We start from the raw sequence: 14,731 nt of genomic DNA on the forward strand, positions 1-14,731 counted from the left end.
ATGAGGGAAAAGAAGCAGATACCTGAACACCTAGTTAAAGGGTTTATGTACATGACCTCATTTCATCCTCACTACTTCGTAAGAAGATACTGCCTAATTTCCTTAGTATTGATGTAAATACTCTTGGTGACTCAAATTTTGCTTGAAAGAGAGCCATTTTTCTGCTCCTAAGCTGGCATGTGGGTGTGGAATGGGAAGATGGGATCCTCAGCTCCACCAGGTCTCTGCTCCTCTCTGCAGCGGAGGGGGCTCATTGAGGCGGTTCTCAGGACTGAAGTGATGAACCACCAAAGGCTAGAAGACGTCTTTCACACTCTGTGCCCAGGCAGTAGGCCACTGGTCCTCCATACCCGGCTGCCTGCTGGAAGACACTGTGGTGCGGAGTGGGACAGATGAGAATGCTGGAGTCTGTATTCCTCTTATCCTTACTTCTCTTTCCCTCCCTTTCCCAGCAAGACTTCAAGGACTGCATTTATAGGCAGAAGTTGACCCAATCAAAAATAAAAGAAAGTCGACAGCAGATTGTTCGAGCCCGAAAATATTATGATGATTATCGAGTTCAGTTGCGTGCAAAAATGATGAGAATGAGGACCCGAGAAGAAATGGTAAGTATGGCTTTTCTAGCTAACCCTGTTAAGGTGAATTTTGTCTGTTACCTTTCAGGACCACCGTCTTTGTTTGTAACTCTTGTCCCAGTTTGAATCCAAAGTTCAAATACAAGTCCTAAAATGCTGGCTGTGAGAGTTCAGACTTGACCATACCTCATATTATTACCCCATAGTACATCCCAGTCTCTTCTCAGTCTCCACTGCCCTCATCCAAATTCCCTTTGACCTTGTGCACACAGGTACTTCTCCCATAAAATGGCCTTAGGGGTTTGGGGGCATATTATCAAAGACAGGAACTTAAGATGTGATTAGATGACCTAGGTTTGTACATAAAATCAGGAAAAGACATAGGGCAGATATGCTTTGAGATGTTTCCACAAAGTATTTGCTGTCTCATCCAAATCAAGCTGAAATGCTCTAGAAGATACTACTAAGGCTTTGAGAGGTTAAGTGACTTGAGTAAGGTAATATGGCTGGCTAGTGCATACATGGCTCTAAGAACCAGTTCTTGATCAAGAATTCTTATTAATCAATGGAGGAAAAGTGGGCATATTCAAATCTGTTGAACAGTTTGTTTTCCTGTGGCCTGTTACGTGCTAATCAACATCACCCTCAGTTATTCACAAGTGTAGATACAACATTTGTTTCTGCTTTGGAGTTCTTGCCCTATATACATGGCTGCTTTAGATATCTTTTCTGAAAGCAATAAAGAATCTTTGGGCTCCAGGAAAAGATGCTGAAACATCATTAGTCAAAACAGAAATATAAATCAAAACCACACTGAGATACCAGCACACCCACTAAGATGGCTGAAATAAAAAAGACAAGTGTTGGCAAGGATGTGAACTTGGAACCCTCATGCAGTGCTGGTGGGGCTATAAAATGGTACAACGACTTTGGAACAGCCGGGGGTTCCTCAAAAGGTTAACATAGACCTACCATATCACTCAGCAATTTCACTCCTAGGTATCTATCCACAAAGATAACTTATATACAAGTGTTTGCAGAAGCACTATTTATAGTAGCCAAAAAAAGGAAATAACCCAAATGCTATCAGCTGATGAGTGGATAAACAGAATATGATATTCATACAGTAGAATAAACTTTGGCAATAAAAAGGAGTGACACATTGATACATGCTATGATCTTGATGAACCCTGAAGACATGCTAAGTGAAAGAAGCCAGATACAAAAGGTCACATAGTATATGATTCCATTTATATGAAATGCCCAAAATAGGCAAATCTGTAGACATAGAAAGTAGATTAGTGGTTGCCTGGGGAGGGCAGAATGGGGAGTAGGGTTTCTTTTTGTAGTGATGAAAATGTTCTGAAATTAATGGTTGCACAACTATGAATATAATAAAACCTTACTGAATTATACATCTTCAGAAGGTGAACTTTATGGTATATGAATTGTCTCAATAAATCTGTTACTTAAAAAAATATTTGTGCCCTAGCTGGTTTGGCTCAGTGGATAGAGCGTCAGCCTGTGGACTGAAGGGTCCCGGGTTTGATTCCGGGCAGGGGCACATCTCGGTTGAGGGCTTGATCCCCAGTGGGAGGTGTGCAAGAGGCAGCCAATCCATGATTCTCTCTCATCATTTATGTTTCTATCTCTCTCTACCTCCTCTTCCTCTCTGAAATCAATAAAAATATATTTTTTTAAAAATCTGTGTGAAATACAATGAGTATATACCTCTATTTGGGTAAAATGATTATATTCCTCCATGAAAAGTTCAGCATAACTTAATTTTTCTGATTAAATAACTGACAGATATTTAAGAAACTGTTTGAAGAAGGCTTACAAATTCAAAAGCAAAGATTACGAGACCTAAGAAACTATGCCAAAGAAAAGCGAGATGAACAAAAGAGACAGCACCAGAATGAACTGCACTCGATGGAGAACTACTATAAAGACCAGGTGGGCTTACTGCTGCCTGCTTACATTCTCATGCGCTTAGTACTGACCACCCTGTCAAGAGTCAGCTCAGTCTGCTAAACAGTAACTCTACATATTAATTCAGAACTTGTGACTGTACAGGTTAGACTAACCCATTTTCAAGATTGAAATTTAAGATTAAATAAGCTAGTGCTTAACTAAAGTACAGGGTCTATATTGCCCTATTTCTATTAAAATAAAAATATAGAACTGTTATATTTAGACTACAAATAAAGTATTTGATTTTTTTTTTCTTCCCTGTAAACAGTTTTCATTGCTGGCAGAAGCCATATCACAGGAACATCAAGAACTCAAAGCCAGAGAAAAATCCCAGACCCAGGTAATGATTAACAGGATAGAAATCATTTATTTACACTTTTAAGAAATAAAAAAAATATATATTACACCTTAAGGGGAACAGAGAGAATACTAGTAAGAAGGTTCATCTATGGTCCAAAACATTTATCCTGTGATTTTAACTTTACCTACTAAGGCCTCTATCTATTAAATTATTAAAATTATTGCAGGAGCTTGATCAGCTGGAAGTTGGAAAGGGAATAAAAATAGATAGACGAGGGTGGCCTGGCTATATATTCTGAATAGCAGGATGACATAAATTCTCTTTTAGACATTATATAAGGTGAAGAAGGAGCTGAGATCTAAGATGGAGAAGGAAATTCAACAACTGCAGTACATGATCACGCAGAACGACGAAGATGCTTTCTTTCGGGAATTAGAAGCTGAGCGCTTCAAATCTCGGCTTCACCTGGCTTCCTTTCAGTACAGTAAAAGTCCCTTCCCCTGAGGCTACTTCCATAAGTGGCCAAGTCTGGAAGACTTGACCAGGGCAGACTTAGAATTGAGTAAGTAAACTAAACCAAAAGAATCATTTCTAAATGTCTTGTCTACATATTCATTCCAATACTTTTAATGAAGTAACGTTTTAAATAAAAATTGTTTTCTTAAAATATATTGCTCTTGAATTTATGACCTAAAACCTTAAAAGCACACATTCTTCATTAGTCATTTGTACTAAAACAATCAACAAGCCTTGATTAAGCAGCCAGCTCCTGAAGCCTATTGTGGGTCAACAAAAATAGAAAGGAAAAAAAAAAGTGCCTGAGGACCAAAAAACTCTCCAATTCAAAAAAGAGAAGTGTGAGCTTGTCATCAGAGATGGGACATAGGAATAAACCTTAAAGACAGGTTCAATTCTTTTTCACATGGTGGCTAAAAGATGAGAATTTATGCATATGGCTTCTAGCAGTTGGTAGAGGATAGCATGAGGAGAGGCCAAGGTGGAAGGCCAAATGGTGTGTGTCTCAAAGCAAATTAGTGATGGCAGGTAGGAAAGAGGCATAATGGACTTGAAGCAAGCAAGAGTACACCAACCCTAGTGTGGGGGAACATGAGAAAAAAGAACCCAGTTGGGGTGATGTCTTCCATGGAGAAGAGGGCTTCGAAGAAGGCCAAGAACTGGAGGAAGGCTTCAGAGCAGTTGAGGATGCGGGGACTTTTGCTGATCAAAGCCATGGAATGGCAGAGGACATAAGGAAAGGAGTGGAAGGGAGAAGAGAGAGTCCCATTAGGGCATGTAGACAGTAGCATGGCGCCCTAGCTGGTTTGGCTCAGTAGATAGAGCGTTGGCCTGCGGACTATAGGGTCCTGGGTTTGATTCCAGTCAAAGGCACATACTGGGGTTGTGAGCTCGATTCCCCAGTAGGGGGCATGCAGGAGGCAGCCAATCAATGATTCTCTCTTCTCATTGATGTTTCTATCTCTCCCCCTCTGAAATCAATAAAAATAGGTGATGAGCATATGAACAATGGTCAGTGGAACAGAACAGCCCGCACATATATGGTCGATTAATTTATAACAAGTGAGCCAAGAATATGGGGAAAGGACAGTGTCTTTAAATGTTGGGCAAACTGGATAGCAACATGCGAAAGAAGGACAGTGGACCAGCAGAGCTTACACTATATACAAAAATTAACTCAAAGTGGGTTAAAGACTTGAACATAAAACTAAAAACATAGGTCGTAAACTCCTTGACAATGATTTTTTGGATTTGACGCAAAAACACAATGAAAAGTGGAACTATATCAAACTAAACAGCTTCTGCATAACAAAGGAAACCCAACAAAATGAAAAGGCACCTATGAAATAGAGAATGTTTTTTTGCAAATCAGATATCTGATAAGGGGTTACTATACAAAATAATAGAGAACTCATACAACTCAATAGCAAAAAATCAATCCTATTAAAAAATGGGCAGAGGAACTTAACATTTTTCCAAAGAAGACATAAAGATGACCAAAGGTATATGAAAAGATGCTCAACATCACTACTCATCTGGGAAATGCAAATCAAAGCCACAAGGAGATATCACCTCACAATTATTAGAATGGCTGCTACCAAAAAGATAAGAAATAAATGTTGAGGGCATTGAGAAAAAGGAGCCCTGTGCACTACTAGTGGGAATGTAAATGGATGGGAAACATTAAATTCCTCAAAATATTCAAAATAGACCTACCTAGCAATTCCACTCTGGGTATTTATCTAAAGAAAACAAACACTAACTGGAAAAGATATCTACACACCCCACCCATGTTCCCTGCAGCATTATTTACAATAGTCAAGATGGGAACAAGTGTCCATCAGCAGATGAATGAAGAACTGGTGTATATGTATACAATGGAATATTATGCAGCCTTGAAAAAAGGAAATTTTGCCATTTATGATAACAAGGTGGACCTTGAGGGCATTATGCTAAATGAAGTAAGTCAGAGAAAGACAAATACCATATGATCTCACATATATGTAGAAAACAAAAAAACTGAGCTCATAGATACAAATAACAGATTGATGGTTGCCATAAGGGGCTGGGGAGGTTAGTGAAAGAGATCAAAAGGTCCAAACTTCCAGTTATGAGATGTGATGTACAGAATGGAGACCATTGTTAACAATACTGTATGGCATAAAAGTTCCCTTCACACCCAAAAAAAATTTGCAACTATGTATGGTGATGGGTGTTAACTAGACTTATTGTGATGATCACTTCAGAATATATATGAAACATTATGTGGTACACCTGACACTAATATAATGTTATATGTCAATTACACTTCAATTAAAAGAATACCTTTTTGGTCTCGATGGTTCTCCACCACTTGGCCATGCCAGCATTGTCTTTGAGGGAGTGAGTGGTCTGAAAGGTTGAATCTGATGTGCTCTCCATCTTCACTCCCAGTTCCGGGGCTGAAAGTGAGACAACTTCATGAACACTTTAGGCAGAAAAAACATCTTGGAAGGGTCCTTTGCCTACCCCACAGGCTGCTCCATTTGCCTCTCTCCACTTCTTTTACTTATAAAACACTCACCCTAAGGGAGACAGAAGTAGGGTTTACAGCTCATATTAGAGACTAATTGGTAACATAGATAAACCCCAACCCAAACATTCATAAGAGGTATGCTATTCAAGAGTTGAGCACATGACCTTGGAAATGCAGCCAACTGTATGATGAACATGAACACAAGGAAGGAGCTACCTGTCCTGGAGACTAGTGTCTCTAGGATCTGAAGTATCATGAGGGCAGGAGGTAGGAGAACAAAACCAATTGTTTTAATACCAAGCCTGGGACTCAAGGCCTTGCTGAAGAAAGGTATTTAATCCTGTGCTCCCATCATGTCGGACTTCTTTGCTGTACACAAACTGAGTTGTGAGTACCTAAGTTTGAACTTCAGCTTCTAACAACCATCCTAAGCTAGTACAGAGCTTGACACATAGTAGTAGCATAGTAGTTATCTGCTGAATGAACGAAGAACAAGTCACATTTAGGGCAAATACCTTTTAATACAATGTAACTTTAAAATCTGCTTTGTCTATTTAGCTAAGAATATTAATGTAGGAATGTAACCCTTTTTCTGTATAATTAACTATCCTGTCAGTAGGCTCTTGTTCTGTTGTGTATTTCCTACTATAAGTATTTAGGACAAATAAATGCAGTGGGTACCAAGGTTAACCTTCATTATAATGGAAGGACAAACCTTTCAGGTCACCACACAGAAAAACATCACATATTAGTCAAATCAAACTTTTGAGTAATTTATAGCTGACTAGAAGCCTAATGCACGGATTTGTGCACTGGTGTGGTCCCTCGGTGTGACCTGCGGGGATCGGGCTGAAACCAGCAGTCCTGCCTGCCACTCCTGCTCATCCTGGCTCCGCTGCACCTGCTGCCGCTGCTGTTTGGTAGGCTCGCTGCCGCTCCGCTGCTATCTCCGGGCTGCAGCAGCCAGCCGTGAGCCCTGCGTCTGGTTCCCGTCAGTCAGCTGAGCGGCACTCCCGCTGTGGGAGTGCACTGACCACCAGGAGGTCCTGGTGGTCAGTGCACATCATAGCAACTGGTCAACCAGTTGAAGGGTCTCTATGACACACACAGACCACCAGGGGGCAGACACTCAACGCAGGAGCTGCCCTCTGGTGGTCAGTGCGCTCCCACAGCCAACCTGCCGCAGCCAGCCAACCTCTCACGGTCCCTCCTCCCAGCCGGCCAGCCCCCATGGGGACTGGGCAAGACGGCCTCTATCAGCTCTGAACGCCAGCCAGGCAAAGGGACCCCACCCATGCATGAATTCATGCACCGGGTCTCTAGTATAGATACTACTACTAAATTCCTTAATGTACTAAAATTTTATTTTATATATATATACGTGTGTGTGTGTGTGTGTGTGTGTGTGTGTGTGTGTGTGTGTTTTATTGCTTTCAGAGAGGAAAGGAGATCAAGCCCACAACCCGAGCATATGCTTTTGACCAGAATCGAACCTGGGACCCTTCATTCCTCAGGCCAATGCTCTATCCACTGAGCCAATCCAGTTAGGGCGAATTTTACAAATTTTAGATAATAAACAGTAAACGTGGTAATATGAGACAAAGCAAAAAATAAACTTCAAAAGGATAAAAATGGACAGCACACCCACTCTTGGAACTTTAATATACTGCTGCTACTTCACTGTATTTCCCAGACCTTTATTGTGGAGAGACAACACAGACTACATTGTGGATGAAAAAGCATCATCTCCATTCTTTTTCTCACCCATATATTTAAGCTGGACTTTCATCCACTACCATGTAGAGTTGTGAATAATTACCCTTAAAGTCATGGCTTCTTTTCATTCTGAGGATTCTACTGATCAACACCAGGGTAGGAAGTGAAGCCCCTACTGTAGCTCTGCCCTCCAGAGCCCTGGCACATTATTTGCTGGACTGGAACACTTCCCCAATAAGCCTGTATTGGCCTCAGAAATCCATCTACATGATCCTGCCCCCAACAGCCACTACTGACTAATCAGTTTGCCACGGCAGCAGAAATGCCATTGGCACCTTCCCTGCTTTACCTGGAAAGGAGGTCCTGAGCGCTCTGAAGCTCCAGCTCTCCAAAGTGACAAAGGCATCAACTAAGGAAGGTGTGTGAAACTTCCTAAACTTCTCACTTTATGGTTCACATGCTGTCACCTTTCATAAGCCAATCAAGTTTTTTCAAAACAACTCATTATAAACTCAATCTTCTTTAAAAACTTTGATGCTGTGACAGTGCAAACAGCATTCATTTTATTGCTCAACTTCGGCATGGGCACATACATAGTTAATTTTTAAAAACCATTTATACAGATGTTATTGATAAAGCTCATGTAACAACTGAGTGAAAATACAAAGAATATCAAAGCTAAAACACTCTGTAATAAATACCATGAAAATGATAAAACTTTTTTTTAAAGTCAGTTTGAGAGAAGGAAGAATATTACATTAAGTGAACTAATTACATCAAGAAACAAAACAACTCAGCATTTGGTACAATCATCACCCTAACAGAGGAAGGTTAAACACCACAAACGGCACCCACGTGTGGTGCTGCAGCTTACAAACAGAAGCAGAGGCTGCTCTGTCAATGAAAAGATGGCTGGACAACCTCTAACTCCCATCAATGCAATCAGCTCAATGCACCAGAAGTTCAAAGCGGACTTAGTGTTGTAAAATAAAGCAAATTACATTGTATTTAAAAGAAAGGAAACTTGTGCTCTGGACTGTAAATACAAGAAAAAAATGACGATAAAAATAAAACTCATTCAGGGCAACAAACTATGTGCAAAACAAGATGTACATTATACACAGCACTATTTAAAAACTCTTTACACCAAGAAATAAGACCCTCTGAAATAAAACTCACCTCTGTACTGCATATGAGCTCTACAAAGTAACCACTGTTCATAATTAAGAATTCATGATGGAAAGGCAATGCACGGATACACAACAGCACATATCTGAAATAACACTAGAGGATTAGGAAAAAACCCAGTTAAGAGGGACATGTGGAAATAAATATTCACATTAAACATGAGGTGCAAGTCTAAGGTTTAAGGACACATTGGAGGGTTTTGTTTGCTTAGCACCTATTTGGAAATAATTAGGTAACATACTTTTGAAAATGAAATCTAAATCATGTTTTTATAAATTACATTGGTGATACCACAGACTATTAGGGTAATTTATTTATTTAAAGCTCTATTAAGTCATTTTTATAAAATTTTAAAAGGCACTCAGAAAGCGATGGTATTTGCCTGCTTGATATTGTACATTATGACAGTAGCATTTCATTAGCACTGCCTCCATCAGCTATGATTTCTCTAAAGTGTTCATGTACTTAATTTTTACCAAAAGATTCTAAGAATAGGCACAATGACACTGCACTAGTGCTGTAATATGAGAGAGATGGACCTGCGACTGAATATCAAATAATATACAAGCCTTTTCTGTACCTTTCAAGACGTTCTTCCGTACTAAGAATGCAGCGGGAAAGCACAAAGTGGGGAGAAAAAGGTCAGCAAAAGCACAGTTAAGATTATGACTAGGTTTGCATGTAGCAAATTTGGCTGAATACAATGAATTTAAATTTTTAGAAACTACACAAGTAGTTTTCAACTTTTTAAAAAAAGCAGGTTTCTATTTCTTTTATCCTCCCCTTACCCCTGTGAAAGCTTACTTGGAATTCCAATATATGAGAGAGAAAATCTGGAGCTGCTCTGAGTAAAGGGGGTGGGGAGTTAGAAGCCCCTGCTGAATACCAACTAGTCCTTTCCTCTCCCTCGCTCTGTCCCTCCTCTCGCAAACCACTATTCTGAGGCACCTCTAAGGAGCCCCTTCGCTCTACGAACAGACTGAAAACCAATCCATACCATGAAAGAACACACGGGCCTATTATTCATTTGGTAAGCCACAAAATTTAAACAAAGCTATATCATAAAAATTTGCTATTGTTGGTTTCACATCAATATATTTAAAAAAGAATAGTTCAGATTTCTAATGGCTGAGTTTTAAAAAATCTGCCCATGATTTCAGATTTTTCCAGTCCCTCACTCCAGAATATTGGTTGCCTTCTGGATCATGCGACATGCCTCACCCTGAAAGCTAAATCTGGATATTTCAAAATCAGATGCTGATCTTCCAACACCAAGGGAACTGGGATTCCCTTACTTCCAAAATTCACTCTTCGGTTTAAAGTAATTTATACTATAGAGTTAGAATCACTGTTTCTTTAGTAATCACATCCCCTACCCCACCAGCCGCACCAGCCCCACTTCATTTTGTTAAATAAAAGCAGGGTGTTTTAAGTTTGCTAAATAATCTTTAGAGCAAATTTTTTTCTTTTCATAACTTTAGCTGATTAAAATATCATGAGCAGCTGAATAAGATTTAGGATGATTTGCTTGATAAAAACTTACACCGTAATTAAAATATAATATAAACTAGGTGAACTGTTCAGAGGAGACTTTGGTTTACAAGAAATAGTATATCTATTAAAGTTAAGTTGACCCAGCAAAAGAGTTAAAATCCTATCCCATCCACATGATCTGAGAAGCTATAAAAATGCAGGATTTCCATTTAAGGTGAAAAGTAAAATCCAAAACACCTGGTCATATTGATTCAAGATAGAAAATTAGGATTTGTTTTTAAAGTCTCTTAAAAATAGGGAGCCCCTGAAAGCATCTTATGTAGCAAATAAGCTACTAAGTTTAGACTAAATGGTTGCATTAGGAATTTGACAACCAAAATTATATAGCTGTATTCCAGGTAATTTGTACTTGAAAAAACATAAAAAAGACTCACTTAGGCTAGGTTGAAACATATAATGCTTTTAAAATATAATGCTTTGCTATAGAAAAATGTAATTAAACGTGTAAATGGCTTACTTGTTTAAAGACAATGATTCTTTTAGCCAATTGCTTACAAAGGTAGAATAATTCAAAATAATTTTATTTCATTTTTTTACAAAGAGCAAGTACAGGAGCTGTTCAAAATCATGTATTCAATCAAAATGAAATGTGACTTGTACCGCCTGAAGTTGTCTTGATGTCTGAGACTTGAAATCTGTGAAGCGATGTGAATAGGTTACCTTTTATAAAAATAGTAGTAGTCTTTAAGTGTAGAATACTGCCTAACTCTGGAAATGTAGGAAAAGTCAGCATTCTTTAGGTTCAAGATATTAATTTTAAATAGCAGCTGAATGCGGCCTCATGGCAATGCATAAAGACCTGTTTTTTTCCTTGAAAAGGAATTTCAAAATTGTCCTTTCCCCTCACAGTGTCCTAAAATTTAAAAAAGGGAGGGGGGCATGTTCCTGTATTTCAGCATTCCTTGACACTGCTGAGAGGAGGCTGTCGAGCATAAATAGTCCTGGGTAGAACCTTGAAGTCTGTCATTCCACAGCAAATCCACACGTTTCTTCGATGGCTGTTAGCAGCTTCTCATATAACTTTTCATAGCTCTCATAGGGCGGAATGTCGATTCGATTGAAGCTGTAAATAAGCACATCAGATTTAACACAGTTCCTTCAAGATAAGCAAACCAGCCTCCAATAGCCACATCGCTCTTTGTGTCACACAGAGAAGTAAAGGAATAAGGTTATATTTTTCTACAGCAGAGATTACCACTTGTGGGTGTTCCTACCAATGTCAGAATAATCTTCAATCACTCAGAGTTGCTTATCATTCCTTTTAAAGGTCCATTTAATAGTATGAACAATAAATGAAAAGCCACCTGTCTAAAACTAATACCTACAACACACATGGAATAAGAGGGGAAAGCTACAAAATAACTCACCACGTGTGGGCTTTGGGCAGGTTGTTAGTGCAGGCATCGATTTGGTGGATGGTAAAGAGTCGTGGGCCTGCAGCACCTGCCAAAGGAGTAAACATGGGTCAGATCACTGCAGGTGCCTGTATTCATCTCTAAAACATCAGGATGAAACTGGTACATAAACCACAGACAGGGTCTAGGGATAGAGGAAAACTGGTGACTCCACACAAGCTGCCAAAAAAATTCTTTTCCCAGGAAAAGAATCTGGGTTTGAAAGCTGGAATTGACCTTGGATAAGGCTGGATTCCTTAATATCCTAGCATTTCAAATTTGAGAAAAAGTTCAGGATTGAAATCCTCTGCCAACTTCTTTCTTATATAGGATATCAATGTCCCAAAAGCATGAGAAGAAAAGTAAATGGGCAAATCCAAGATTAAATATACACCATTCAGAAAGATGATGGCCTAAATGCAAATTTAGGTTTTAATGGCTCAAACTTGGCTGAGAGTAAAAGATCAGCAGTCTACAGAATAAATTTGTTAACATAAGACAGCCCATACAAATATATGTAGAAATACAACTTCACTTTATGGGCAGTCTGATAAGGATGAGTTCTCCAAGTAGGGACTGTCACACAACTCCAAGTATGCTTTCCCCAGGGACTTCTGACACTGCGCTGTGGGCAACACTGTAGGAGCATGTACTGTCTGGCTTTGTATATCCTCAGTCATCCCCAGCAGCAGCAACTTGGAAAATGAAGAGCTTCAAAGATAAAGCACTGCCATCCAGTGAAGTGCATCGTCCGGTCATTAGCAATATTACCAACTCATCCAAAAAGCAAGCAGCTATTCCACAGAAAACTATGCTTTAACACTGAATATGGTTGTAAATAAACAGGCTGATGCCATGCAATGCACATGCGCTGACCCAACAAATGGCTTCCACAACTCATGCTGCCTCTTTCTGTTAAAGGATGAAAAAGGAGAGGGGAGAGGCACCCGGGGGAGGGGTGGAGGTGAACGTTCTGCCAGGCTGAGATGTGGAGATGGCAGTGGACAGACTTCCCCCACAGGAATGTGCAGCAGAATCGAAAGCAAGGGGCATGGAAAGGCAGAGCATCACCACACACAGTCGAGCGTGCGGCACTCACTACAATCACAGAGAACCCCAGCAGAAAAAGCTCTTGGGAGGGGAACAAAGAGAAAGAAGGAGAAGAAGGGATCAAGATGTGAGAGTTACAGATCAGAAACAGGGTGAAAAGAGAATCTGTTGATAAGCACCTGGTTGTAAACCAGCTAGATAACCCAAATACAGACCCCTCCCCCAATCGTGTGGGGCCAGGCTGGGCCCTCTGGCCGACTACCTTGTAAAGCTTTGAAGCCCTGCAGAGGCACTCGAGACGATCCCGTCACAAACTGAAGCAACCGTGCTCGCTGCTCTTCATCAAAAAACTCCACGGCTTTCCAGAACCACTTGACCACATTGCTGTCCGGTGTGCAGTGTTTCAACCGGGTGTTGACCTTCCAGTCGTTAACATCTATCTTTCCAAGTCCACAAATAATGAGCTGTTAAAATATTGCACAAAGCATGAGCCAATGGAAACCCAAATTAAGCCAAAAATTCCTCAAAATAGAACTTCAGATTTGTAGTGTTGGCTCTCATAGGGTGATTCTTAAATTCGAGGGTACACACCAGAATCATCTTGAAAGTTTTTCAAAATACACACACCAGGTCCTATGTGCAGAGATTTTAATTCTGTGGATTGGGGTGATACTCAGAAGCTGTGTTTTAAAAAGCTCTACAGGCACCTATATTCACTTTCAGATTCCCCACCCAGAGTCTGAGAACCACCCCTGTGAGCGACTCGGCAAGATGGAAGTTCTATAATTTCACTTTTTTTATTTTAATGGACAGAAACTAGACTCCATAAGTAAATACAATTTATATGTGCCTTCCTTAAGACCTGCATCATATTCTAGTTTCAACACTTACTAGCTTGGGGATTCTGAACAATTCATTACATCCCTTGGCCAGTAATTAGTTCCCTATGGCAGTAACATCTATTTCACTGCATCCTTGACAGCAACCCGTGGCGTACAGGAACTCAAGAAATGTGTTGAAAAAGTGATGCAATATGTTTGATAATCTGACAATTGTATCAAAGTACAAAATACATAAAAGCACTGATCTAGCGCTCTGTGTGGCGTCCTGATGCAGGGTCAGTGGAGGTGAATGCCATCAACATCACCTAGATGCTATTCATACTTAGGGTCCTTCGGGTCCAATGCTAGCTCATCTCAGTAACGTGTTTCTAACAGTGAATTAGGATAGTGTGCTGTGTAAAACATAACTTGCAAATCCTATCATTCTATTAACCCAGTATAACACTAAAATAAATTATATATTTTTGTAAAAGATATAAAAATTTTAATTTCATTAGCAGCAGAAGCTATATAATAAACCCTATCTCTGTTGAATAAAATCTCCAACAAAGCTTCTATAGGGGTTCCGAGGATTACGGAGCCACAGCCACACTGAAGAGGGAAGTGGCTATCCAAATAGGATCACAGAAGTATTTTATACCAAAAAGGTAACTCCTAAATTCTTTTCTTCAGAAGTGGTAATTATAAGGCCAAATTCCTCATTCATTGTATGAACTAATGAAAACGCATCGTATTTCAGTTTTATTGTCGATCCTGTTTTCTTCCTCCTCCTGACCATTCACTGTTGAGCAGTTCAATCAGAAAGAGGAGAGGGGATGGTACTGAGTCAAATCCATTTTTAGACTTGTTTGCTAACAGGTTTGTTAACAGATTTAGTTTAAAAAGACACTGAGGTTAATTAATAAATCATGTAGACTTTGAATATTTATGCTCTCCATAGTTAAATTTGGAACCTCTGATAGAATAAAACCTCTATTTTTTTTACAAAGTAGTTCAATGAAAATTCAGATGTATTTGTTAAAGGTCTTAATTAAAAAACCAGACCTAAGGTGCTTTAAGGACCAGCTTTAAAAGAAAACAAAACCAAAAAAAAAAAAAAAAAAAAA

The 14,731-nt window shown here is 39.5% G+C and overlaps 2 protein-coding genes across 12 annotated transcripts in view; one reads left to right on the forward strand and one right to left on the reverse strand.

Annotated features, from left to right (window-relative positions):
• CEP95 (centrosomal protein 95kDa) overlaps positions 1-3,521 on the forward strand; it is a 31,123-nt gene extending 27,602 nt beyond the window's left edge. For all 10 annotated transcript variants that reach the window (XM_014532321.1, XM_005858670.2, XM_014532315.1 and 7 more), the window contains 4 exons: positions 453-605; positions 2,385-2,531; positions 2,818-2,889; positions 3,178-3,521. In XM_014532321.1, coding sequence (XP_014387807.1) covers positions 453-605; positions 2,385-2,531; positions 2,818-2,889; positions 3,178-3,354 — 549 coding nt within the window. In that variant the 3' untranslated portion in view covers positions 3,355-3,521. The remainder of the gene's footprint in view (positions 1-452; positions 606-2,384; positions 2,532-2,817; positions 2,890-3,177) is intronic.
• Positions 3,522-8,139: 4,618 nt separating this feature from the next.
• The window catches only part of SMURF2 (SMAD specific E3 ubiquitin protein ligase 2), a 94,286-nt gene continuing 87,694 nt past the window's right edge, over positions 8,140-14,731 (reverse strand). For both annotated transcript variants that reach the window (XM_014532396.1, XM_005858673.2), the window contains exons 17-19: positions 13,046-13,247; positions 11,707-11,782; positions 8,140-11,402 (exon numbers count right to left, since the gene is read on the reverse strand). In XM_014532396.1, coding sequence (XP_014387882.1) covers positions 11,303-11,402; positions 11,707-11,782; positions 13,046-13,247 — 378 coding nt within the window. In that variant the 3' untranslated portion in view covers positions 8,140-11,302. The remainder of the gene's footprint in view (positions 11,403-11,706; positions 11,783-13,045; positions 13,248-14,731) is intronic.

The sequence above is a fragment of the Myotis brandtii genome, unplaced genomic scaffold (assembly GCF_000412655.1).
Source record: "Myotis brandtii unplaced genomic scaffold, ASM41265v1 scaffold120, whole genome shotgun sequence".
Lineage (NCBI taxonomy): Eukaryota > Metazoa > Chordata > Mammalia > Chiroptera > Vespertilionidae > Myotis > Myotis brandtii.